General features: G+C 37.3%; 1 protein-coding gene across 1 annotated transcript in view; it reads left to right on the top strand.

The window, feature by feature from the left end:
- The first annotated feature begins 5,549 nt into the window (after positions 1 to 5,549).
- Positions 5,550 to 27,391, top strand: part of LOC150098706 (serine/threonine-protein phosphatase CPPED1-like) — a 135,494-nt gene continuing 113,652 nt past the window's right edge. The window contains exons 1-2 of the mRNA XM_090405909.1: positions 5,550 to 5,673; positions 27,308 to 27,372. Of these exons, the coding sequence (XP_090262035.1) occupies positions 27,315 to 27,372 (58 nt within the window). The 5' untranslated portion in view covers positions 5,550 to 5,673; positions 27,308 to 27,314. The remainder of the gene's footprint in view (positions 5,674 to 27,307; positions 27,373 to 27,391) is intronic.

The following is a 27,391-nucleotide window of genomic DNA, read 5'->3' as shown; positions in this document are numbered from 1 at the left end:
CGCACGAACGCACGCACGCGCGAAATAATAAAAATAAAAATAATAATAATAATAATAAAAAAATAAATAATAATAATATATTTATTGATTGCTAAAATATTTATACATACAATAAACATCTTGTGTGACATTGCACCTTATAATTTTACAGAGTTCAGCACTTAGTGCTGCAATTCCTACATTGGATTTCAATTAAATTTTTTAATAATACTTTTTTGCCTTTATATTATGTATTTACAACACATGTTCTTCTAATATTAACAATGAAATTATACAGAATTTTTGTATAATTTTTTATATTTTTATTTTATTTTTATTTTTATTTTTTTTTAAGTTTGAGAAAGAATGATTATACATACAAATTTCTGCATTTGCTTATAAGGATTACTTGTAGATGAGTGAGGTTAGTTAATCCCACCTACTTCGAAGCTTGGGTTAGCTTTTATGAAGAGAGTGGGATTTAGCCTTCACTATTTGTGTTGTTGCTACTGTTTATGTATGGGATGTAGGCATTGGATACTAGTGATTTGCGATGTGTATATTAGTGTTAGTGGTTTCTTAACTTTGTTGGTATATTTTCCAGAGTTCGTTTTTTAATGTTCTGCAGTTATTTACGTGTTTTAACTTTCTTGGTAGGTTGTTGAGTTGCGTGGGTATCTGATAGGATCTCACAAAAGAACCGTATGTGTTGTTGAAGGGTGTGAGGAGGTAGAGAGTTGTTGTAGGTCGTGTTATACGATATGTGTCTCTGTTGTTTCGATAGGTGACGTTGAAGTAATTCCTTGTTAATGTCATGTAGTGTTTCAGGTTTTTAATGCTCAGAATTCTGTGTATCGCCATGTGCTTGTCGGATATTGGTTGTTGCGTGTAAGGTGTCCAGATCACTCTTGACACGATTTTCCTGTGTAGTGTTTCTTTTGTTAGGTGGCTGTTTGTTGTATTTCCATAGACTGTTATTCCGTATCTGAGTAGGGATTCGCAGATACCGTGATATAGGAGTTTTTTTATGTTGGGTGGAATAATGTCTTTAACTTGGAAGAGTTGTGCTGCGATGATCCGGAGTTTGGTGCGTAGGTATTCTATATGTTTTGTCCATTTAAGGTGGGAATCTGTATAAAGACTGAGGTATTTGGCGTGTGTTACAGGTTTGATTTCGGAACATTGGCAGGTATTTTTGTTGTTAATGCAGCGGTATGTGCGACAATGTATCGATAGTGATGCAGGGCGTGTGATTCTTGGGTTGTGTAATATCAACATCTGTGTTTTGGTGCCGTTGGTTAGAATTGCGTTTTGATGGAAATATGTTGTGATATCGTTTAGATCTCGTTGTGTTTTGCAGAGAGCTGTGTTAATGTCTTTGTGGATTGCTAGTAGTGCAGTGTCACTGCGTATTGAAATATTTGACTTTTTATGGATATGTTATGAAGATCGTTAATATATATGTTGAATAGAGTGAGTGATAATATGGCACCTTGATGTTCACCGTGTTTTACTTGTATACTCCGACTGTGACATGTATCTATTTTTGTTACTTGTGATCTGTTTGAGAGGTAGTTCTTGAACTATGTATGCAGTGTTCCTCATACCTATTGAGTATAGTTAGGTGAGTAGTATGTCATGTTCAAGTGTGTCAAATGCTTTGGTTAGGTCCAGCAGTATAAGGACAGCGTACTTGTTTTTGTCGAGAGCTTTGTTTATTGTGTCGGCGATGTCTTCTAATAAAGTAATGGTGCTTTTTGTTTTCTGAAAGCCGTATTGGTTTTGTGAGATGATGCTGTACTTCTGTAAATAGTTCTGTAGTCTGGTTTGTGTTATTTTTTCTAGAATTTTTGAGATGAGTGGTAGTGTAGCTATTGGTCTGTAGTTCTGAGTACCGTTTCTTTTGCCGTGTTTGTATATTGTCGTAATTACTGCAGTTTTTAGTTGTTGTGGAATAATACTTGTGTCGAGTATTATGTTCACGAGTTTCAAAAGTATTGAATTTATTTGTTCAAAGTGTGTTATAAGGTCTGTGAGTCTTATTTTTTCTATTCCTGGAGTGGTCTTTGGTTTTAGTTGTAGGATTGCTTCTTTCAGTTCCTGTTTTGTTATGGGTGGAAAATACATCGTTTGTTGTTGACTTTGTGTCGGTAGTTTTTTGTTGATCGTTGGTAGTTTGTCTTTTTTGAGTTGTCTGATGTTGTTTGTGAAAGCATGGTTGAATGAATCTGCTAGTTCCTCTTGGTTTGTGTCCTGACCGAAGTTTTTTGCAATAAAATCTTGTGCTGAAGTTTTCTTTTTTCGGGTTACTAATTCGCTGAGTGTAGCCCATGTTTCCTTAATGTTGTGGTTATATTCCATGAATTTTTGGAAGTAGTAGCGTCTTTTTGCCCTACGAATTTTTGTTGTTAGTTTAATTCTTGTGTTTTTGTATAAAGTTTGTAAATGTGCGTTACTGGGTGACTTTTTAAGTTTTTTCCATAGATTTTGTTTTACAGTAATAGTATTTAGTATGTCGTCATTTATCCATGATTGTTGTCTGTTTGTCGCCTCGTTTGTGTAGGTTTTGTTGCTTTGTTATATATTTCTGTGAACTTTAGTTGAAAATTCTCGTATAATGTTACAGGATCGTTTAATTTATGTAGGAAATTCCAGTCTGTATTTTTTTACTTGGTTATCGACAATGCTCTTTAGTATGATCGAGTTTTGTCGACTTTTGTGGTGGTGGGAGGGGAGGTAGGAAACGTAATAAAACGAAGTTGAGGCAAAGTAGTGATCGGCAATTTTTACGTTAATTACTAATGTTGTATATGTATGGATGGGAGCCCGTATGTTGATATGATCAATGCATGATTGTGTTAGTGAGTTATTGAGTATTTCGTCTCTTGTTAGAGAGTTAGCTGAGATGAGATTTTTCTTCTCGGAATTACCCTGAAATCAAACCCCTCTTGGCATAAACACATCACAACCATTGCATCTGCTTTTAAAAATGCCGATTTCGTCTATATCTACTTGACCTGATTAACTAATTCCAAGTTTGTAAGTGATTTTGAAATTGACAGGTAAGACTCGAAGAAGTATATCACTCAAAACCCACACGCCATTCCAGCTCTATGGAGGAAAGAAAATGTGGTGATGGTTCCATGAGGATTCCAGGAATGGAAGCTTTCTTTATTGTATGCGTTAGTTTGAAGTTCTTCCATCTTCGAAAGGCATCTTTATAGAAATTTGTTAGACTAAATGCAGGTTGGCTCTTGAGAATGAGACCAATTGTAGCAGAACTGAAAATATGTTAAGTAGTGCGTTTTTGTGCCATTTCCTGATGTTGGATATTGAGGAAAAAGCGAGTGCAAAACGTTGTTATCCTTGGTCAATGGTTATCACGCTTTGTACTCCTTAAAGAGAAATACTTAGAATACATAATCTGTTCTGTGAGAATGAAACTGATCCTATACTAGCAGGGCAGGTTTCTTTAACAGTCCGTCAGGGCGCCTAGACCAAATTTTACCTATCCATAACTTCATTCCTCCTCCATCCATCCTGCCTTTTGCGTGGACTTGTACAAACACTCATTTAAGCAGTTTTTCTTTGGGTAGCGTCTTCCTTTTAAAAATCAATAGTGGCGCCAATTTTGTAGAAAATTTCCAGTGATGAAATTAATAAAAAACTGACTGTCGGCGTATAAGACCCACCCTATATTTCAGACCTATTTTCAGAGAAAAAAAGTGCGTCTTATACGTCGGCAAATACAAGGTGAGAGAAACCGAAATACATTAATATTAACATTGTTTTTATTTTGAGAGCCTGTATAGCTCAGTGGATGTGGCGTTTGCACATCACGGCGCTTGGCCGCACGAAGGAAGACTTGGTTTCGAGTCTAGTCAGCGACTAGAGGAAATTTTTCTAAGCCTTTTTTCGACCGATTCCCGAGTTAGTCGATCTCTGGCACGTGTAAGCGAGTTTTTCTTCCCGGAAACTCGGATTTTTCGTTCCGTAATCTCAAGAAAATCGACCGTAGAACCCACATTACTTCTGACATTAAATATGAGTGTTATGGTTAGGGACCAGATGGTGGTGAAGAGAGACGGTAGAGCCGTCTTTCTTCACTGCATGCCGCATAATTAGTGATAGCCTTGGGCCAGCTATCTCTGATTGGGTACCAGTGGAGATTGAACTGGTCACTCAGTTTTCAAAACGTTAGATAGGGCTGAAAACGGTCTTGCCTCCCTGTATATACGGGAATAAAAAGGCGTTAGCTGATTTTTTTTTTTTAAAATCACAATCATCGTTGTTTCCCTAAGAATGAAAACTATCTCTCTCCACAAGGTAGAGAGCAGACAGAAACCACTTCTTGCATTGTGGGTTATGCGAGTAGAGAAGGGAAAATAAGATTTTTTGCATTCACGCTACACACTGTGGTCTCATACGGAGGTGGAGGGTTTTCTCTCCCGCTAACTCATGTTTTTCATTCCTCAAAACAGCAAACCAGTCCCGTGAACACACACGGCTATAGTAATAAAAAATATTCTATGGCAAGGAAGGCAACAGGAAACACCTTGCTTCATAATCATCTTCCTAGTATGGTAGCATATAGCTTCCCCCACCAGTCATATGGCTGAGGGAATACTGTCCGAGTACATATACTAGATCCTCAGCTAGTAGTGTGCCAAGAAGAATCAATTCATGTTGAACGGAAGAAAGAAATAAGGCGATGTATGAATTCGTCACCAGCACGCGAAATCACGTGCTTTATACGTAAACTTTTCCAACTGCTGTACAAGCAAAATGGTTACCACTTTTAAAACTGGAATTTTCATAAAAGAAAAGCTAATTTTCCGACGTATAATAATAAAGCCATCCCACGAAACGCGTTGATTACCCTATTATTGGAATGGATTCGCCCTCTTCTGCCATGCTCAGAAGTGTCGAGAGGGTTTCGCATCTGTGGTTGCACAGTAGAATAGCTGCACACTGCTATGAGAGGTATATGCGTCCCCCCACTTTTTTTTTTTTTTTAACATTATATATAGTTTTATTCACACGTGTTAGTCGGTTCAACCTCTCACTTCACTGATGACCGATAAAATTGGGATTAAACGGAATTTTGTGGGTCACACTTCTATGACAGCTGGAAGAAACTGCCTCTGTATTTTTGATCATGCCAGTAAGGTGGTAAAAAGGAAATATTTTGCAATCGCACTATATACTTCTATGAGAGCACCTTCTCACTCCGTTTTTCATTTTTATTTTATGATTATTTTTTAAGCCCTTACTGTATATAGCTCTGTAAAGATCGTTGTATTCACACGTGTTAGCCATTTCAACCAGTTGTGAATGAGTCTGCAGGATGAACTTTAGTTTTTGATCATGTTGATGAAGTTTTGGTTGTTTCTTCTTTTGACATTATAAATATATAAAATTAGCCAAAGAAATTAAATCGCTACTACACTTGTGATTGTAACAGATATAACTGAATGAGTTCCCGGCTTCTCGACTTGTTTCACGAAGTTTTGCAAATTTAGAATCAAGATTTTTAATGAGATACTTTTCCAAAAATGCAAAATATATAGGTAATTTTCTACGTATTTCAGTAATTCGAAGTGGCCTAATACAAGACCACAAATGCTTTCGATTTTTGTCGTGGTTATGCGGAAATTACGTCGTTCTTTTACACAGAAAGTTTGGAAAGATAAGGTATTGCCACTTTTGACGTAGGTAATAATATATTAAATTAACTAGTTGAAACTTTGGTACATTCCTTGTAAAGTTATCTAAGTAAGTTATTGTGCCGTTTAATCTGGCCAAACTGTATATGTGTGCGTAATATATATATATATATATATATATATACACACACATGTGACATCTCCAAAGACTCATTGCGGATGTAAATACGCGCACACACACCTTCCCTTATTTGATATCATCGATCAATTTCACCCATGTGTTTACATGGGCGAAGCCAATACAAATTGCATAATTTTTCAATATGATCCAAACCTTTGTCGCCCGAACTTTTTGTACCAGACTAGTAGTTTATTTATTAATATGGATGGCGCATTTTGCCCATACGATATCTTTAAACAAACTATGAATGATTCTAGCAAATTAACGTATTCCAGTTGTGCATTGTCAACTACCAGTAGCTTTGAAATAAATTAATTCTAATTAATTAATCGTTAAAAATCTTCATTCTACCACTTCCAGTGATTGAGACAAATAAAATCTTGAAACACATTATTATTAGTATTAACATAATAATATATGATGAATTGAGGTTGTAATTTATACATGTACATTTTATGCAGCTTTCCTAAGAAAGATATTTGTTGCAAACCTACAGTTTGTATTTTCTTATATATATATATATATATATATACTTTTTGCATTTTTATTTCCTTATTTATTTCTTACCTGATTCAGAACCTTACTCTAGAGACCTAATATGCAACTTCAGTCCTCATCTCCCACCTGAAGACAATCACAAACATCCAGGATGGGATTTACACCCACAGCCTGTTGCCTGCAGAGTGGATACATTAACCACTCACTCAATCATAGTCTACATGATAAGTTCAAAACCATGATTCCAGTCTCACAACCAGCCAACAAACAAAAATCCACCAACAATAATCCTAAATTTGAATAAACTAGCACCATGGGCTAGATAGTCAAGATGATATACATTTTGTAGCAAATTATCGACCGATCAGTATATCAGGAGATGTTGACATGGTACTGGAGAAGTTGGTCAAGAGCAAAGAATGAGTAGATGAAAATGAGATACGTTTTTTTTTTTTTGGGGGGGGGGGGGAAACAACATGGGTTTTGTGAAATGGGTAGGTCATGCCTCAGTAACTTGCTCAAATTTTATAATACAGTAACAGCTGAGTTGGATAAAGGTAATGGGTTTACTATGATACTGTTGGACTTTGCAAAAGCTGACAGGATACCACATGGAATTCTAATCAGTAAACTTCATTACATGAGGATGGATATAGGGTTAGTGAGGTGGATAAGAGTGTGGTTGATGGCGAGATATCAGAGTGTAGTTTATTCAGGAGTAAAGTCCAGAAGAAGGCCTGTGACTAGTGGCATGTCACGGAGCTCTGTTCTTGAGCTGTTACTGTTTAATTTGTACATTAATGATATAGGAAAGGATTTGAGGGGAGCTTTGTTTACTGTTGTTGCAAAATTGGGTGAGCAACAGTTAATATAGATGCTAAAATTTTGTAGGATGATTTAGATAGATAGGCAGTTTGAGCAAAGCAGAATGGATATCAGTTTAATGTGGCAAAGTGTATAGTTACATTTTGGGGTGAAAAGATTACCAGCTGTGTACCACATTAATGGAATTGTACTTCAGGAAATTGACAAAGCCAGAGATTTAGGAGTGTGGGAATTAAAGATTAGAGGACATATAGCTAAAGCAGTTCATCAGATTACTTGGCTATGGAAGAATACTTTGATGAACAGAGACAAGCAGGTTATTATTCCTCTTTATCGAGCCTTGATAAGATCCCAATTTTGACTACTGTGCACAGATCTGTTCACCTGGGGGTTTCTTGGCTATGAGAAAGGGTTGGAGAGGATCCAGAGTCGAGTGATCCCTATGAAAACAGGTGAAGATTTGTGTATTACAGAACTTGGGGTATACAAATTACTGAAGGGATAAATTATTAACAATTAATACAATTACAATTATATATATATACTTTTTACAATTAATACGAGGTGTGTAACAAATATGAACACATTGCCACCAATCGGTGAGAGTGATCATAGGGTCTTGACTTAGGAGGTGGTTAGAGGTGTAGAATTTTCAATTAAGACAGGGTACATGTGGAATTATCGGGCTGTATGACAAGCTTAGGAGTTTGATTGGCTCAGTGCCATGGCATGTACAACTGCAAGGACTAGAAGTTGATAGTGCATGGGAGGTAGTTAAGAAGTGCTTGCATGAAGCAATGGCTGACTATATACCTAGAGTCCGAATAATAAAGCAAGTAGGGGTTAAATGGATGAATAACACCATTAAGCTTGAGCTGCAAAAAAAGAAACAACTATGGAGGGAATTTAAGGAGAAAGGTGACCGGCAGGCACATGAACGGTATAAAGCGTAGGCCAGAAGGGTGACGAGTGTGGTAAGAAAAGCAAAAAAGGATTACGAAAGAACATTGGCCATGCAGGCTAAAGAGAATCCTAAACAGTTTTTTAGATATGTAGCAAGTAAAAGGAAAAATGTACATGGCAGAATGATTTTAAAGAATGCCGATGGTAGGGAGGTAACTGAATCAGTTGAGATAGTTGAGTTACTGAGTGAGCACTTTGCAAGAATATATCATCCAGGTGGTGACATTGCAGAAACGAATAAACCAGTAGATTATACGGGAATTGTGGTGAATGAAGTGGAGGTGAGTAGTCTATTGCATAACCTCAATGTCAATACATCTGTGGGATTGGATGGTATACCAGCTCATGTAGTACGAGAAGCAGCTAAAGAATTGTCAGTACCCTTGACCATTTTGTTTAATTTGAGTCTCGGGTCTGGGTTAGTCCCGAGCGGGTGGAAGGAGGGGAAAATAGTTCCTCTGCATAAAGGTGGTTCCGAGACTGCTGTTGTAAATTACCGACCGATTAGCATATCAGAAATCATTGTCAAGGTCTTAGAGAAATTAGTCAAGAAAAGAATACAGGATTGGATAGATGAAAATGGGATATTGTATGGGGGACAACATGGTTTTGTGAAGGGTAGATCATGCCTCAGTAACTTGCTCACGTTTTATAACACAGTGACGACTGAACTGGATACGGGTAATGGGTTTACAGTGATACTACTGGACCTTGCCAAGGCCTTTGATAGGATACCACATGGAACCCTAATCAGTAAACTGGAGCAGATGGGGATGGATATAGGTTTGGTGAGATGGATAGGAGGGTGGTTGAAGGAGAGATACCAGAGAGTGGTTTATTCAGGAGTGGAGTCAAAAAGACGTCTTGTGACTAGTGGAGTGCCGCAGGTCTCTGTTCTTGGATCACTGCTTTTCAATTTGTTCATCAATGATATTGGAAAGGATTTGAGAGGAAGTGTTCACTTGTTTGCTGATGATGCAAAGTTGGGTAGAGCAATTGTGAGTGCACAGGATGTCAAAATTTTACAGGATGATTTGGATAGTTTGGAGGACTGGGCTAGGAAAAATGGATGTCAGTTTAATGTGGCAAAGTGTAAGGTTATGCACTTTGGGGTGAAAAGAACAGCAGCAGTATATCGCATTGGTGGAACCGTCCTCCAGGAGATTGATGAGGTCAGGGATTTGGGAGTGCTGGTGGATAGGGAGTTGAAGTTTTGGGGGCACATTGCAAAAGTGACTAAAACAGCTCACCAAATCACTTGGCTTCTGAATAATACTTTAACATGCAGAGACAAACAAGTTGTTGTTCCTCTGTATCGAACCTTGATAAGACCCCATCTGGACTTCTGTGCCCAGTTATGGGCACCAGGGTTTCTTCATGATGGGGAGGAAGTGGAGAGGGCCCAGAGACGAGTGACTAAGATGATAGCAGGTCTGTGGAATGAACCTTATGAGAATAGGTTGAAGATTTGTGGATTGCAGAAATTGGACAATAGGCGAAGGAGGGGTGATATGATTGAGACATTCAAATTACTGAAGGGTTTTTATAAGATTGATCCAGAAGATATTTTTGAAAATATGACTGGTGGTGGTAGGGGCCATGCATGGAAGCTGGGCAAGAACGTGGTTGACAAGGGTGTTAGAGCTAGGTTTTTTACTTGGAGAGTGATGAATGAGTGGAATAGGCTTCCAGAGTCTGTTGTGGGTGCTACGACCGTGAATGAGTTCAAGGCAAGATATGATAGATACTGTGTGAATGTTGAATAGTTGTTCCAGACATGATGTTAGGGCCTCCCTCGATGAGTCTGTCGACTCCTTGGAGTTTCCCGGAACAATAATAATAATAAATACAAATAATGCTTTTTACAATTAATCTTTTTACAAGATTAATACAGAGGAAATTTTTCAGAACTGGGGCCATCCTTGAAAACTGAACAAGAGTGTAGTTAACAAGTGTGTTAGAACTAGATTTTTTGCTTGGAGAGTGGTTGTCAGAATCTGTTGTAGGTGCCATGACTGTGAATGAGTTCAAAACAAAATATGATAGATACTGTGCAATTGTTGGATAGTGCTTGGCATGATGATTAGGACCTCCTTTAATGAGTCTAAGGACTCCATGAAGTAATCCGTAATAATAATAATTTTAGCTGCCAGATATAAAATATGGCACTTTAGTGGACTAGTAATGGTGATGTAACTATAGCAAGTTTTTCCAATGGAAGGAAAATAAATCATATGTGATGAAATTATATTCCTGCTTGAATCCTTATTTTACCGAAGCATTGGCAAACAAATTTTCTTGTGAAATATCTTTATAACTAGACTAGTGGCTCATAGAAACAGTTCATTTTGCATCAGGTCATCTCAATACTATATAAGGCAGGCGCAGTGCCTAGCTCTCACTGATCAAACCTCAATAAAAATCAAAACCAGTCTAGTTAGTGATCCCCATAGTATTATACATGCCTGGAAGGAAGTGCACTGTGCTTTATGCAATACTAGGCAGTTTAATGCATAGTCGACTGTCTATATACAAATATTCTAGTCAAAGATGAAAACGAAAATATAATTTCTTGTCAAGTGTAAATGTTTTTGGATCCCTATAATTAGCTTTTGTCACATCTGTGACCATTGTCTCTCAGTCTCTTAAGAACATTCATTGGACTTTGAGCACTTTGGAATCCAGATGCTACAGTAGTCATTCCACTGGCCAAATTGAATGATTAAAAAAATAAATGAAACTATCAGTTTTTTATCAAGTCAAATGCATAAGATGTTGCAAGACTTGTAATATATCAATGTTGTGTGAGGGCAAGTGATTAAGAAGAAAGCAATTGATGTTGATGTGCTAATGCTACCAAAGGCTAGAGGTATAAATCAGTCCAAGAAAAGATGTTGAAATTTTTTTCACTTGGTTATAAATTAAATTATATTATTGTTTAATCCTTTATTATTATTATTATTATTACGGGCAACTCCAAGTAGTCGACAGACTCATCGAGGGAGGCCCTAACATCATGTCAAGAACAACTATTCGACATTCACACAGTATCTATCATACCTCACCTTGAACTCATGCATGGTCATAGCACCCACAACAGACTCTGGCAGCTTATTTCACTCATTCACCACTCTCCAGGTAAAAAACCTGGCTCTAACACCCCCTACTAACCACATTCTTGCCCAGCTTCCATGTATGGCCCCTAGTCATCCCACCACCAGTCCTGTTATCAAAAATATCTTCTGGATTAATCTTATAGAAACCCTTCAGTAATTTGAATGTCTCAATCATATCACCCCTTTTCCGCCTATCGACCAATTTTTGCAACCCACAAATCTTCAACCTGTTCTCATAGGGTTCATTCCATAGACCTGCTATCATCTTGGTCACTCGTCTCTGGATCCCCTCCACCACCTCCTCATCAAGAAGAAACCTAGGTGGCCAAATCTGGGCACAGTAGTCGAGATGAGGTCTTATCAAGGCTCGATACAGAGGAATAATAACTTGTTTGTCTCTGCTTGTTAAAGTATTTTTCAGAAGCCAAGTGATTTGATGAGCTGATTTAGCCACTTTTGCAAGGTGCCTCCTAAACTTCAACTCCCCATCCACCAACACCCCCAAATCTTTGGCCTCATCAATCTCCTGGAGTACAGTTCCACCAATGTGATATACTGCTGCTAATCTTTTCACCCCAAAATGCATAACCTTACACTTTGCCACATTAAATTGACATCCATTTTCCCTAGCCCAGTCCTCCAAATTATCCAAATCATCCTGCAAAATTTTGACATCCTGTGCACTCACAATTGCTCTACCCAACTTTGCATCATCAGCAAACAAGTGAGCACTTCCTCTGAGATCCTTTCCTATATATATGATTGATGAACAAATTGAAAAGTAGTGGTGCAAGAACAGAACCCTGCGGCTCACCACTAGTTACAAGCCGTCTTTTGGACTCAACTCCTGAATAAACCACTCTCTGGTATCTCGCCATCAACCACCCTCCTATCCATCTCACCAACCCTATATCCATCCCCATCTGCTCCAGTTTACTGATTAGGGTTCCATGTGGTATCCTGTCAAAGGCCTTGGCAAGGTCCAGTAGTATCACTGAAACCCATTACCCCTATCCAGTTCAGCCGTCACTGTGTTATAAAACGTGAGCAAGTTACTGAGGCATGATATACCCTTCACAAAACCATGTTGTCCTCCATACAATATCCCATTTTCATCTATCCTATCCTGTATTCTTTTCTTGACTAATTTCTCTAAGACCTTGACAATGATTCCTGATATGCTAATCGGTCGGTAATTAACAACAGCAGTCTTAAAACCACCTTTATGCAGTGGAACTATTTTCTCCTCTTTCCACCCGCTCGGGACTAACCCAGACCCGAGACTCAAATTAAACAAAATGTTCAAGGGTACTGACAATTCTTTAGCCGCTTGACGTACAACATGAGCTGGTATACCATCCAATCCCACAGATGTATTGACATTGAGGTTTTGCAATAGACTACTCACCTCCACTTCATTCACCACAATTCCCATATAATCTATTGGTTCATTCATTTCTGCAATGTCACCACCTGGATGATATATTCTTGCAAAATGCTCGCTCAGTAACTCAACAATCCAAGTATAGGCAAACAAAGTTTGCACATTAAATATCTTCACAACTAGGCTACTTGTATATGAAAGCTAATGACTTTGCATTAATTGCTTTAGTATCCCATAATGCAAAACATGCATACTTTCAATTGTATATAATGCTATGCATTATGGGAATGACTACTACCCAGATCTTTGTATAAGTGAAGGGTCATCTTCAAAAACTAGGCAATCCCTCAGATCACTTTAACCTCAGTGAGTGTCGTGAAGGATCATTTTCGCTAATCAACTCTTGATCACTGAAAGATACTTTGCGGTGGTTCCATTCATTGACAGGCAAACCCTATCACCGAACAGAACTGCTCATCTCCAGGGTAAAGCATCCACCAAAGGGCCCTGACTAAGACCACATCAGTAGAAGCAATGCCACAGGCATGCATCTAATAGAATGCAGTGATCAAGATCACTTCACTGGGCTCAGTGTATAAGTAAAGATGTGTCTCCAAAGAAACTAAGTGATTCATCCGATCACTCTAACCTCAACGAGTAACTGAAGGATTATAACTCATTACAGTACATTAATCTCAGTGGCAGGTTCCACTGGACAAAACCTGCAGAAGCTCCACCTCCACCCATTGGCAGTTAAGAACTCACCACTAAACCAAGCATCAGCTTCACAAGCTGCCAGCCAGAAACTGCTCATCTCCCAGGGTAGGGCATCTACCAAAGTGTCCCGATAAAGGCCACATGTAGAAATTATATCATAGGCAAGCATCCAATGGAATGTAGTAATCAAGACCACTTCGGGAATGGCCTGATCCATGGAAAGCTAGTTAAATATTGGCCCTTCTTCAAAACCTAGGGCAATCCCTCAGGTGAATGACCTGAAGGTTCATTTAACTCATTAAATCTCAATCACTCACAGGATACTTAGCAGTGGTTCTACTCAGTGATAGGCTCACCCTATCACCAAGCAGAACCATTCATCTCCCAGGAAAAAGCATCCACCAAAGTGACCCTCACAAAGGCCATGCCAGTAGAAGCTGAACTAGAGGCAACCGTTAGTGGAATGCAGTGATCAAGACCACTTCAGCAGACCCCACATCTGTGAAAAGGCTGTTTAATTATGGACCTTCTCCAAAAACTAGGACAATCCCTCAGGTCACCCAACCTCAATGAGTGAACCAAAGGATCAAACTTCACTAAGTGACTCTAAAGGATCACTACTAAACTCATCACTCCAGTACAGGAAACGCTGCGGTGGTTCCACTCAACAACAGGCAAACACCTGCCACAGAGAAGAGCCTCTCTGCTGCCCAGGAGCAGCATGTTCAAACCAGGCCAAGTTCCGAAAACTTGGAACGGGTGTCCTTTAAAGGGCTACCATCAAGCTGGTTTTTTTTCAACTGATCCTATAAGCTGTATCTAAAGCATAATCTGCAAGGCCCGATTGACCGTAGTCGTGACTGCAAATGTATTTTTTTGTGTTCTTCCATTCAGATGTTGGCTGATCTCTTCCTGTCTCTCCATGGTAGGCCATCTTGCAAGAAAAGGGCACTTTATATACTTCTGGCACAGAAAGAGAGGGGGTGCCGATCTTTAGTGGAACATAAGGGTAGCAAGCTTTGGTGGAGCTTGAAAGCTGTGCAGAGATTGTATTTCCTTAAGATTCTGGTTATTTTTTTTCTGAAGTGCCTCAAACATTGGGGATGATGAATAATATCTTTAATCCTTTCTCAGTGCTGTTTCACATCATTAAGCTTCTGAAATGAGTTACTCCTAGCCTTAACATATGACTGTTGATAAATATTTCTTCACTAGCTCCCCTGCCCTCCATGTACTGTTGATATCTTTCCCTTGCAATTCTTCCATTCATGGAACTGTTCCAAGGTGATTCTTAAGATTATTAGTCACCTGTGTTATAATTTCACATATTTCTTTTCTCCTTGATACGCCTGCATGTCGATTCAGCCTCTGTCATCACTGCACGGTCACTCTCATAATGGTGGGAAAGACTGATGTTTCAGTTGCAATCAGATCTTCTGATGCAAGGACCAAATCAAAAACTCTTGATCCTCGTGTTCCCTCTTATTGACTACATGTTTCCTGAGACATTTATCTCAAGAATTCCAGAAATGCCATCCCTTTACTACTATGTGCTACTTTCTCTGCCCAATTTATACTCCTATAGTTATCTCCCATAATGATCACTTGCATTGTACTACAAAAATGATCTAGCTAAACCTTTCCTATTCATCACCTTTATTCCGTGGCCTATAGCAACATCCCATTAAATCATTGCCCACCTCCACCTCACACCAATATACTTTCAAAACTGTTTCCTTTTCAAATTCTCCACTCGGAGTCAACTCATCACTCATCATAAATAACACTTCACCATTTGCCCTTCCTATTCTTGCCTAAATATGCTATACCCTTCTACTTCTATTCCTATCAGGAATAGAAGTAGAATCTGCTGTCAACAACATCTGCTGTCAACCACATTTCACTCATTCTCGTAATCTTTAAGCTAACTGAAGTTTTAATGCCACCAATTCACTTCCTTTATTCCTGATGCTCCTAGCATTTGTATAAAGAAACATCAGTGCATCGTCACTATTTTTATAACTATTATTATTCCCTCCAGACTCCATTTGATGTCATCTACAATATACCATACATTTTCCCATCTCACAAGTGACTGCTCCCACAAGAAGACACTCTGGCAACTCTAGTTTCCTTTCCCTAACCCTCCCACTTTCCCAGAGAACAACAATCTCTCCAGATCAAATATAGTCCATCTCTTGTATATAGCTCTCTTCTATTCTCAAATGTATTCCAAGCATCTCCACATATTCCAGACCTCTCTTTTGACACATTCTTGCTATTATGCCATTCATTATTGCTGCTCTCCTCTTTAATTCTATATTATTATATAGAATCAATTATATAGCATCAATTAGCTAATGAAGCCAAAAAGAATCCTAGGGAGTTCTTTCGATATGTAGCCAGCAAAAGAAAGAATGATTATGGAAGGATGACATTGATTGGAGGAAATGGTATAAAGACAGCTGTTGCAGAATGTGTTGTGGAGATACTTAATGAGCAATTCATAAAGATCTTTCAATCTTGTGAATGTGACTTCATGGAGAGATTAAGAGCAGTTGATGAGGGGGAGGAGAGACTGACTGTAAGTGAGCAAGAGGTGTTTGGGGAGTTGAGTAAACTAGATGTAAATAAGGCTGTGGGACGTGATAATATATCACCACGTATTCTGAAGGAGTGTGCCAGAGAGTTGACACCTGCCTTGACATATTTTTTTAATACGAGTCTTGCACTTGGTCAAGTTCCTAAAGAGTGGAAGGAGGGCAAGATTGTGCCACTTCATAAAGGAGGTGATCGAACTCAAGCATCAAACTATAGGCCTATCTGTGTGTCAGGTGTTGTGGTTAAGTTGTTGGAGAAGCTTGTGAGAACTAGGATCCAGAGTTGGGTTGACAACAATGGTATAATCTTTGGATTTGCTAAAGGGAGGTCATGTTTTAGTAATCTACTTACTTATTACAATAAAGTGACTGCTTCCTTGGACAGAGGAGAAGGATACACAGTAATATACTTGGATTTTGCAAAGGCTTTTGATAGAGTACCTCATGATAAGTTGACAGTCAAACTAGAGCAGATGGGGTTGGATATTAGATTAGTGCATTGGATTGGAGACTGGCTATCTGATAGGTATCAACAGGTTGTGTATGGGGGTGCAATATCCAGGAAAAGGAAAGTCACTAGTGGAGTGCCTCAGGGGTCTGTTTTAGGGCCATTACTATTTAACTTATATATTAATGATATTGGTGAAGATTTGGATGGAGATATTCAGTTGTTTGCAGATGATGCAAAGTTGGGACGAACCATAAAGAGTAGTGAAGATGTTGTGGCCTTGCAAGAAGACTTGAATAAATTGAGTGATTGGGCAAGCAAATGGGGATGTGAGTTCAATGTTGCAAAATGTAAAGTTTTAAAATTTGGAAAACAAAGATGGGATGCAGAATTTATGCTTGGTGAGAATATATTGTTGGAAGTAGAGGAAATAAGAGATCTGGGGGTGATAGTGGATAAGGATCTAAAATTTAGGGGACACATCGCCAAAATTGTGAAGACAACACAAAGACTTCTGGGAATGATGCGGAGGACACTGACATGTAGAAGTAGGGAGATACTTGTTCCAATGTATAAGGCTTTGATTAGGCCACACTTGGACTATTGTGCCCAGATTTGGTCACCGGGTTTTCAGAAGGATGAAGAGATGTTGGAAAGGGTCCAAAGGCGACTGACTAAGGTAGTTTCTGACCTCTGGAATGTTGAGTATGAGGAAAGATTGAAAAGATGTAATTTGCAGAGTCTCGTGGAGAGAAGGAAGAGGGGAGATATGATAGAGACCTACAAGTTGGTAAGGGGTTGTTATAGGATCAATGGTGGAGAAGTTCTACAGAGAATAGTGGGAGATCAGGGGAGAGCCAGAGGTCATCCCTGGAAACTGTATAAGGAGGGTGTGAGTAAGGGAGTGAGAGGCAGGTTTTTTTCGTGCAGAGTTGTGAGTGATTGGAATGCCTTGCCTGAGAGCGTGGTGTCTGCAAGTAGTTTGAATGTGTTTAAGACACAGTATGATGAGATGTGTGTGTAAGATAAAAGGACCTCCTAGATGAGTCTTTGACTCCATGAGGTCTTGTTTAATAATAATAATAATAATAATAATAATAATATTTCCTAATGATCTCAGATTTAATTCATATAATTAATACCAAATTTATAATTAATATTTCCTTATAGTGAACAAATTAATCTGAACATGCCAAACTTTCGTCAAGTTTTTAGTTTCAGTTTACCATTTCTGGTTTTAGTTTTAGTTCACTATTTTGGTTGAGTGCTGCATGTGTTAACTGTCTCTATGATGCTTATTATTAATGTTGTGTATTTTTAATAGTGTAAACAAGTTGACATTCATAATGTTTCATTCATTTTGTGTACCTATAAAATAGATACATCTCCTAGAAAATGTTCAAAAATATGTACTCTTTCTCAGTACACATCCATGACTCAAAGACAAGTTGACAACGAGTATGGTGTTTGTTGGGTACTGTTAATGCGATTTTAAAGAGGTTTAGGAAGACAGGTACCTTTTCTCCTGACAGAAAAGGAAAATGTATATGAAAAAGGAAAATTACACTTACTCAAGATCATTTACTAGTTAGGAAAAGCAAAATGAATTCATGATTTTCTGCTGTAGACTTAAATAGAGATTTGCCAACTAGTAATGCAAAATCTTCTATCGAAGATTGTTGGAAGCTGGGAGGATTGCCCACATATAGGTAAAGTTGGAGTTTAATTTTTGTACTTATTTTCTTGCAATAGTTTTCTTTAAAATGTGCATGTTCAGATTAATTTGTTCACTACTATATTTATCTACACAACATACATTTATGTACATCATTTTCTTTCTGAATGACATTTTTATTTTATGAAAAAAAAAAAGTAAAAATTTCGTAACTGGACAGCTGATTTCAGTGTTCCATTACTGAGATAATCTCATTTGGTATTGATAATGCCATTTAGTTGGAAAGATCTAGTTCATCTCATCTCGGATATGAAGAACCTTTTAATAAGGACTTTACAGCTGAAGTTAAGTTAGCTGGTCTTATGTCAACGTAGGATGGTTTTTACTTCAATACTCAGGTTTTTCATCATCCAGTTTCTATCTCTGCAAGTTGATATTTATTATTAATGTTGTCAATGAGAATTCACAACATTAATAATAAATTATAGACACTGTCACTAACAATGACAATGTCTCATGAAGAGTATCTTCACTCTATGAAGTTTGATAATATTATTATTATTATTGAGCTACTTAGCTATATATTTTTTTCCTTCTGAAAAATACAACTTTCTATTAGCATATTCCAATATCACATATGACTGTTAGAAAGGATAATCAACATAGAATTTACTGTTGACAAGATAAAGTATTTTTCTCGCATAATAATCATAAAATATGAAAAGATTTAGGTTTATCTATGGTTGAAAAATGGAAGAAATATGTAATTGTATACTTCAAAAATTTATTACAAGTGACCTTAAATTTGTATACTTGGTAATACTTTAAGTTCAAAAACTTTGATATTCACAGTTGTATACATTTAAAGTAAAAATGAGTTGATTCTGTTTATTGAAGTATTTCATCCAAATCAATAAAACTTAATCAATCTCAGACTACCATACTTTATATGTGATTGTTAGCAATAAATGTTGATCTTCTTTTTATTATTATTATTATCATCCTAAGATCCCATGGAGTCCCAGGTTCATCTAGGAAGTCCATTTTGTCATATGCACAGCTCATCATACCATGCCTTACACACATTCAAATACTCTGCGGACAAGAAGCATTCTCAAGCAATGCATTCCGATCATTCATAACTCTCGATGCAAAAACCTACTTCTCATTCCCTTGCTCACACACACTCCTTATTCATCTTCCAGGGATGACCTCTTGTTCTCCCCCAATCTTCCACCATTTTATGAATTCTCTTTAAACATTGATCCTATAACAACCCCTTATCAACTGCATGTCTCTGTCTTATCGTCCCTCTTCCTCCTATCCACTAGACTCTGCAAACTGCATCATCTCAACCTTTCTTTATATTCAAATTTCCAGAGATCAGAAACTATTATGGTCAATCTCCTCTGGATCCTCTCCAACATCTCTTCATCCTTTTGAAAACCAGGTGACCAAATTTATGCACAACAATCCATATGTGGTCTAATCAGAACCTTATACAGTAGAACCAGAATCAACTTACTTCTACAAGCCAGTGTCCTCAGCATCATTGCCAGAATTTGTTGTGTTGTCATCACAATTTTGGCAATATTATTAACAGAGACCTCCAAGGAGTCAGACTCATCGAGGGAGGCCACACACGCACACACCAGTTATCATTCTTCTTCTTGAATTCATTCACGCTGCTCGCTCTCTCTCTCTCTCTCACACACACACACACACACACACACACACACACACACACACACACACACACACACACACACACACACTACTCCTTATCTTTATAAGGATGTCATTGAAAGTAATCTTTGCTACATGACCCCTGAACTTCATCTTGCTATCTACTAACACTCCAAGATCTCTAGCCTGATCAGTTTCTTCTAGCATAATCTCACCAATAACACGACATTGGATATCTAATCAAGCCGAAGTGCATGACTTGACATTTACTGACATTGAATTGACATCCATTTTTCCATGCCCACAATTCCAGCCTATTCAAATCGTTCTGCAAGTACTGCATATTGGCTTCATTCCTGATTACTCTACCTATATTTGTATCATCAGCAAATAGCTGAATGTCCATGTTAATTTCTTCCCAATGTTATGAATGTACAGATTGAATAACAGTGGATCAAGGACTGATCCTTGTTATACACCATTTGTTACCTTAAATCTTGTAGACCCACATCTCCCGTGTACCACTTTTTCATATGTCAGTCAGCCATCCACTTATTATTATTATAGTTAAAAGCCTTAGTGAAATCCAAAAGTATCATTGTGTATCCATTTCCCTTGTCTAGTTCAATGCTAACATTATTATAGAATGTGAGCAAGTTGCTGATACATTACCTTCCCTAGTAAACCCAAGTTCATTGCAAAGTAGAGATTCATTGTTGACCTATTTCAGTGCAAGCCCTAACCAACTTTTCTAAAATCTTCACCACTACTGAGATACTGATGGTTGATAGTGTGATACATCAGTCTTTGCACCATCACCTTTGTGCAATGGGATTACTATACATTCTTTCCACGCTTGCAGAATCTTTCCTGTTCTGACACTCAAATTATATAGCCTGGTTAAAGGAATAGCCAGTTCAGCCAAGCATCTTTTAGCACCCATGCTGATATCCCATCAGTCCCTATTGCTGAATTCTTATTCAGTTTATGCAAAAGCTCTAATATCTCCTCCTACATCTGAGTTATTTTCATCCAGTGAAGAAGTAGCAGTGAACTCAATGTTACACACACCAGCTGATAGCTTTTAGCAAAATGAGTATTCATTAGATGAACAACCTTTTCTGCCATCACCCTTAGCATTATTCTTTCTTATTCATTCTTTCTTTTACTTGCAGCATATCAATAGAATTTTTTGGGATTATCTTTAACTTACAGAGCTAGTTGACTCTTCTGGCCTGCTGCTTATAATTTTCATAACTGACATCATTCTTATGCACATGATATTCCTTCCACATTATTATGCACATGGTATTCCTTCGTCTTTTTCTTATGAATTTCTTGCTTAATTAGATTACACATCCATTTCATTCCTACCCTATTTATTCTTCGAACTCTTATGACACATTCTGATTTTGCATCATTTCAGTATTTTTTTTTATACTTCCCATGCACTCTAGATAGTTTTCCCATCCAGCAACTGATACCTTTGCACTGAACTCAGTATACTCCTCAGTTGGGCATAATTTCCTGCTTTGTAGTTTAGCATGTAACCTTTTCTGAATGGAACATTCATAAATTTAGTCACTTCCCAAGTGAGTACTGTATGATGACTGTCACCACCCAGAATGATTATGTCTTTAACTGAAACATCCTGTAATACTCTTTGAACTAGAGTATCTTCTGTCACATGCTGCTTGAGGAAGTCGTCTTGCAACAGCTCAATAAATTCAGTTTCATTCTTATGAGATTTTACTGCTACCCAATCAATGTTTGGATAATTCAAGTCCCCCATTATGATTACTCCTTTTGTGCCCATTGTCTTTATTTGGTGATGCATCTGAATATGTCTTCTAAATTTTAGATCCTTATCAATCATCACCCTAAGATCTCTGATTTCCTCCACCTCCAACAATATATCCCCACCAAGAGTAAATTCTACATTTTTGTTTTCCAAATTTTAAACCCTTCAAACTTAGAACTGGCATTCCAACTCCCGTGCTCATTCGCTCAGTCTATTCAAGTCTTCTTGTAAGGTCATAACATCTCTACTTCTTGTAGCTCATTTCAACTTTGCATCATCTGCAAAGAACTGTATATCCTCATTCAAATCATCCACAATGTCATTAACATACAGGTTAAACAGCAGTGGCTCCAAAACAGACTCCTGAAGCACACCACTAGTAACTTTCCTCTTCTGGAGTATTGCTCCCCCCATATATAACTTGTTGATACCTATCAGACAGCTGATCTCCAATTCAATGCACTAGTCTAATATCCAATTCTATCTGCTCTAGTTTGACTATCAACTTATTATTATTCTGGCAGTAATTTATCAAAAGCCTTTGCAAAGTCTAAGTATACTACTGTGTATCCATGTCCAATGCTTTTACTAGTCTTTAAATATTTTTAGTAATCTATTTACTTGTAAATAAGTAAGTAGATTACTAAAACATGACCTTCCTTTAGCAAAGCCTTGCTGTCCATCAAAGAGATACCATTGTTGTCAATCCAATTCTGGATCCTGATTCTCACTAGTCTTTCCAACACTTTAACCACAATAACTGACATTGTTTGGCCTATAATTTGATACTTGAATTTTGTCACTTCTTTCATGAAGTGGTATAATCTTGCTTCCCTTCCACTTCTTTAGAACTTGACCCAATGTAAGACTCATATTAAATAGATATGTTAAGGCAGATGTCAACTCTCTGGCACATATCTTTAAAATACAACATGATATATCATCAAGTTCCACACTTTATTAATATCAAGTTTGCTTAATTCCCCATATATGTCTTCCTCACTCAGTCAGTCTCTCTTCCTCATGCATTGTTCTCAAACTCTCCATGTGATGTCCCAATTTACAAGGATGAAAGACCTTTGTGAACTACTCATTAGATATCTCAGCTATATCCTCTGCAGCAGTTGTCCTTATACCATTTTCTCCAATCACTGCCATCCTACCCTTTTTTTTTTTTTTTTTTTTTTTTTTTTTTTTTTGCTGGCTACATATTGAAAGAACTCCCTAGAATTTTTTTTTTTTTTTGGCTTCATTAGCTAACTGCTGTTCATACTGAAAGTTTGCTACCCTTAACAACCGAGTGACCCTCCTTGCCTGTTCTTTGTATTCCTCATGGAATTGATTATTAACATTCCTCTTATGTTGTCTCCATAATGGCTTTTTTCTTTTATTCTTTTAGAGAAATTTATACCATAGTTATGTTACTTATTTACACAAATACAAGGCATAGGTAATACTATTTATTTGTTTAGAAGACCAGATATTCTGGTCTGAAACTTACAGACCACCATCAGTGGCAGTGACAGTTGATTACGGGATGGAATGTAAACAGTGGATTGTTTGAAATAAAAAAAGCAGCATAATGTTATAACTGAGGAAACATTTCCACTCAACTCCTCATTCCATGCTGTCTCCTGAATTTCTCATAATCACCAGACTTGTAGGTCTACATATATCCTTTTCTCAGGGAAGTCCTCACATGGTTGGCAACCACCCAGGTGATCACTTCCTGGTTGGTCACTCACACTAACTGGATGGAGATTTGACATCTCAGATTACAGATACCAAGAAATTATATACTTGGTTTAATCCTCTATCCAAGTGTAAGCAAACATTGGAAACTTTGTTTGCTTACACTTGGATAAAGGATTAAACCAAGTGTATAATTTCTTGGTATCTTTAATTTATTTGACATCTCATTTATAATAATATCCTCTGATGATATGATCAAATCCAAGACTCTAATTCTTTGTGTTCCCTCTGTTGCATACTGCCTGATAAACCTCATAAACTCAAGAAATTCATTTTCAGTGAGTTGCCATCTCAACTTGGGAATGTTGAGATGGCAACTCACTGTTGCCATCTCAACATTCCCATCTATGTTGCCATAATTAAAATCACCCATAATGATTATCCTTTTCCCATTTGTTTGGCTAATTTGCTTATACATTTCCTGGTTACTACCCTCCGCATTACAAGGTCTACTATACTAACATCCAATGAAGTATTCCATTTTATTCACCTCTATCTCACACAATGCTGCCTCAAAATTATTACCTATTTTCCCCTTGTATCTCTACCTTTTATGGGCATAACTCTTTTTCTATCATCAATAGCACTTCATCTCCCTTTTTATCCTTTCTATCTTCATGAAATACATCATACATTTCCATCTCTATTTCTGTCAGGATGTCATTCTCATCCAACCATGTCTCTCTTATTCCAACAATTTTTCAGTGAATGAACTCAATCAATTCAATCATTTCATTTTCCTTGTTTCTAATACTTCTAGCATTCATGTACAAACATAACAGCTCATTCCTGGGTCTCATGGTTTCATTGATACCACTTATCATTATGACTTCTCCATACTTTCCTCAAGCCATTTCTTTTTTCCTTACTCATCCCAGAACCCTCTTCAAATCCAAAAGATCATCCCCATCCCTTTTTGTCTACACACACACACATTCACATCCTCTTGAAGCATCAACCTTTCTCATTCTCTGTACTCATGCTACCCACTTCTTCATCATAAGCACCACTTCATTCTCTCCTTCCTTACTCTCCCACTCTTTCACATCACTTCTTACTTGCTCAGATTCATTCTCTGCACTCATTACTCTTTCTTCCAGCTGCAGTCTCTCCAAATGACTCACATCAGAACCATTGAAACGCAGTCCATTTCAATGGTTCTGGTTTAAATTTAAATACAATATACATTTTAAAGAATTTATATTGTAAATCTGTTTTCTAAAAATCAGAGGGTTTGCATACAATTTTTTCAATTCTTTAAATTCTACTGTTATTATTAATTTGAATATCAGTTTCTCGTGATGTATATTCATTTTGACTTTTTGAATTCAATAATTACAGGGTGTTCGGGATAAATTTGACATATTTATAATTAATTATATTTTTCCGTAAGTTACATGTATTAACACACACTTCTCTTCATTTAAAAGTTTGGACCCTTCTTCATTCATATACAAGATGTCAGAAAGGATGGATAGCTGGAACCCACCTGAATCATGGAAGAGAATAACTTGTATCATGATGATTCGTGCCCGCCATCAAAATAAGGATATTACGACTGCTGCCCAATGCTCCCTGAATACAGTAAAAACAATCAGGCATGAACTAGAGACTTGCAATGGTGACTACGAGGATGTAGCAAGAAGAAAGATCCCTAGCAGACGATCTGATTGCGTTCGTACAGCAGAATTCCTCGCAAATCTGCAGGAACAGGTGTTGAAGAACCCTGGCATTGGAATTCGGGCTTTGTTCGTGGAGTTGCTAACTGTAGTCAAGCCCTGGATAACAAGGGTAGCCACTGGTAGGCCGTATGTATGGCAGCAGGATTCGGCCCCTTGCCACACCTCTGGGAAAAGTCAAAAATGGTTGTCTGAAAATTTCTACGACTTCACCAGTCCAAATGTTTGGCCTCCAAACTCCCCAGACCTTAACCCCATGGATTATTTTGTATGGGGCGCAGTTGAAAAAGACACCAATCGCACTTCCAGTAATACAAAAGCCCAGTTAATGGATAAAATTAAAACAGTTTTTGCGGCCCTTCCCAGGGAGACTGTAGCATCAGCTTGTTCGAGGTTCCGAAGCAGAATTGAAGCTGTGATCGATGCTAATGGTGGTTATTTTGAGTAAATCTTGTTGATAGTATTGTAATTAACTCTGCCTGTAATGTTTTTTTGTCAATTCATTAAATTTAATAGATACAAAGAAGATTTTCTTTTTCCTTACGAAACTGTCAAATTTATCCCGAACACCCTGTATATAATCAGAAGACATTTTTCTAACGAACTAACACCTGGAACTCTGCCAACCACTGCTATAATTGATCGTGCCAGAGCTTGATAGATCAGAATTAGGATGGATCTCCTGTAATTACTTGAAAGACCCTTTGGAGTCATAATCATAATTATGGAATGAACATATGCAATTTTGGCTGTGTGAATAGTACCTGTTTTCTCTGACCTACAGGCTGTGGGTTAAAATTCCACTGTGGCATGAATGTTTGAGAGTATTTTTAGGTAGCAATAGATTTTCATTGACTAGTGCCAAATTTCCCCTTACTTATTTGAAAGTAAATATCTGAAGTGGCTTCAGAAAGTGATTGGTTGGTCTCTAAAATAAGGTTCCTGAATTATCTAACCTTTAACATATACATAGCACCGATGTGCTTCAGGTTTATGCATTGTTGTGCAGTGTAGACAGGGGGGCTTTTCTATGCTACTCATTCACATGATTCCAGTGGCAGCCGGCGAAAATTTTAAGTGGGGGTGCTGCATATACAAAAAAAAAATTTTTTTTTCCTAATCAGTAACAAATTTATTAATAAACAACTTTACATATTAAAAATTGCTTTATTAAAAATATTTCATCCTCACCACGAACAAACGCCAATAATAAAAGTTTCGTATCAATAGCAATGACAAGCGCAAACGAATATCGGCGTTAGATCGCAGTCCATTTGTTTCGTGTAACGATAATTGAAAAAATATAATTCTTTTCATATTTTCAATAGTGGCACTCGTCATAATTCAGCCTTGTATCTATAATAAATAAATAATTATATGTTATTTTAACAAAATAAAATAAGATGATTTACAAAAAATAGTTCACCAAGCACACACACCAATAATAAATGTTTCATATCTCACAGAAATAACGCATGGTAGCATATGAACACTGCCCAAATGGCAGTGTATTGTATGACATAACGTGCAAGTGCAAACAAATATCGGCGTTAGATTGCAATTATCGTTTCGTGTAATGATAATTGAAAAAATATAATTCTTTTCATATTTCCAACAGTGACACTCGTCATAATTCAGCCTTGTATCTATAATAAATAAATAATTATATGTTATTTTAACAAAATAAAAGAAGATTTACAAAAAATGTTTCACCATGCACACACACACACACCAATAATAAACGTTTCATATCTCACAGAAATAACGCGTGTAAGCATACTAAAGATACACTGTCATTTGAGCAGTGTGGGAATGATGTAATGTGCAATGACAAGCGCAAACAAATATCGGCGTTAGATCGCAGTGCATTTGTTTCGTAATCTAAAGCGTTAATCGAACAATTCCAATTATTAACTATTCAATCAATGTCAAAACATAAGCTGTAACCTTCAACATGTTGTGTTGCATTTATATAATGTAAGCATTGTTATTATTTATAAACACAAACAAAATTTAATTTTTTCATTTTTTCCTTGGGGGTGCTGCAGTGTCGCAGTGCTTATGTACGGGCTGCCACTGCATGATTCGCTATCTACACTAAAGGATCCACTCACTGTCTACACAATACCTTTTACTGTATACTACACAGTATTTTTGTTTATTAATTGTATGTATTCTCTGGCTGTTTGGCATATTTGGTGAAAGAAAAGAAATAAAGTTTTTCTAAATTTATGTAATCAAGTTTTACCAACAAAAAAAGTTTTTGTATTTTTTTGACTTTTCATTTTCAAAATAAAGTTTATCGTAACTAACTTTTGTTCTATTTCTTATTAATAGAGTTGATATGGATGTGTCAGCCGATATTTATGCTTCTAACAGAATGTTTAAGACGTTCACAAAAGGTAAGGATTAACTGCATGT

Source organism: Typopeltis vanoorti, chromosome 15 (genome assembly GCF_054136105.1).
Source record: "Typopeltis vanoorti isolate ZY-2024b chromosome 15, IOZ_Tvanoo_1.0, whole genome shotgun sequence".
In the NCBI taxonomy this organism is placed as follows: domain Eukaryota; kingdom Metazoa; phylum Arthropoda; class Arachnida; order Uropygi; family Thelyphonidae; genus Typopeltis; species Typopeltis vanoorti.
The sequence above is the reverse complement of the archived record's forward strand: the minus strand, read 5'-3'. Positions and strand labels throughout refer to the sequence as shown.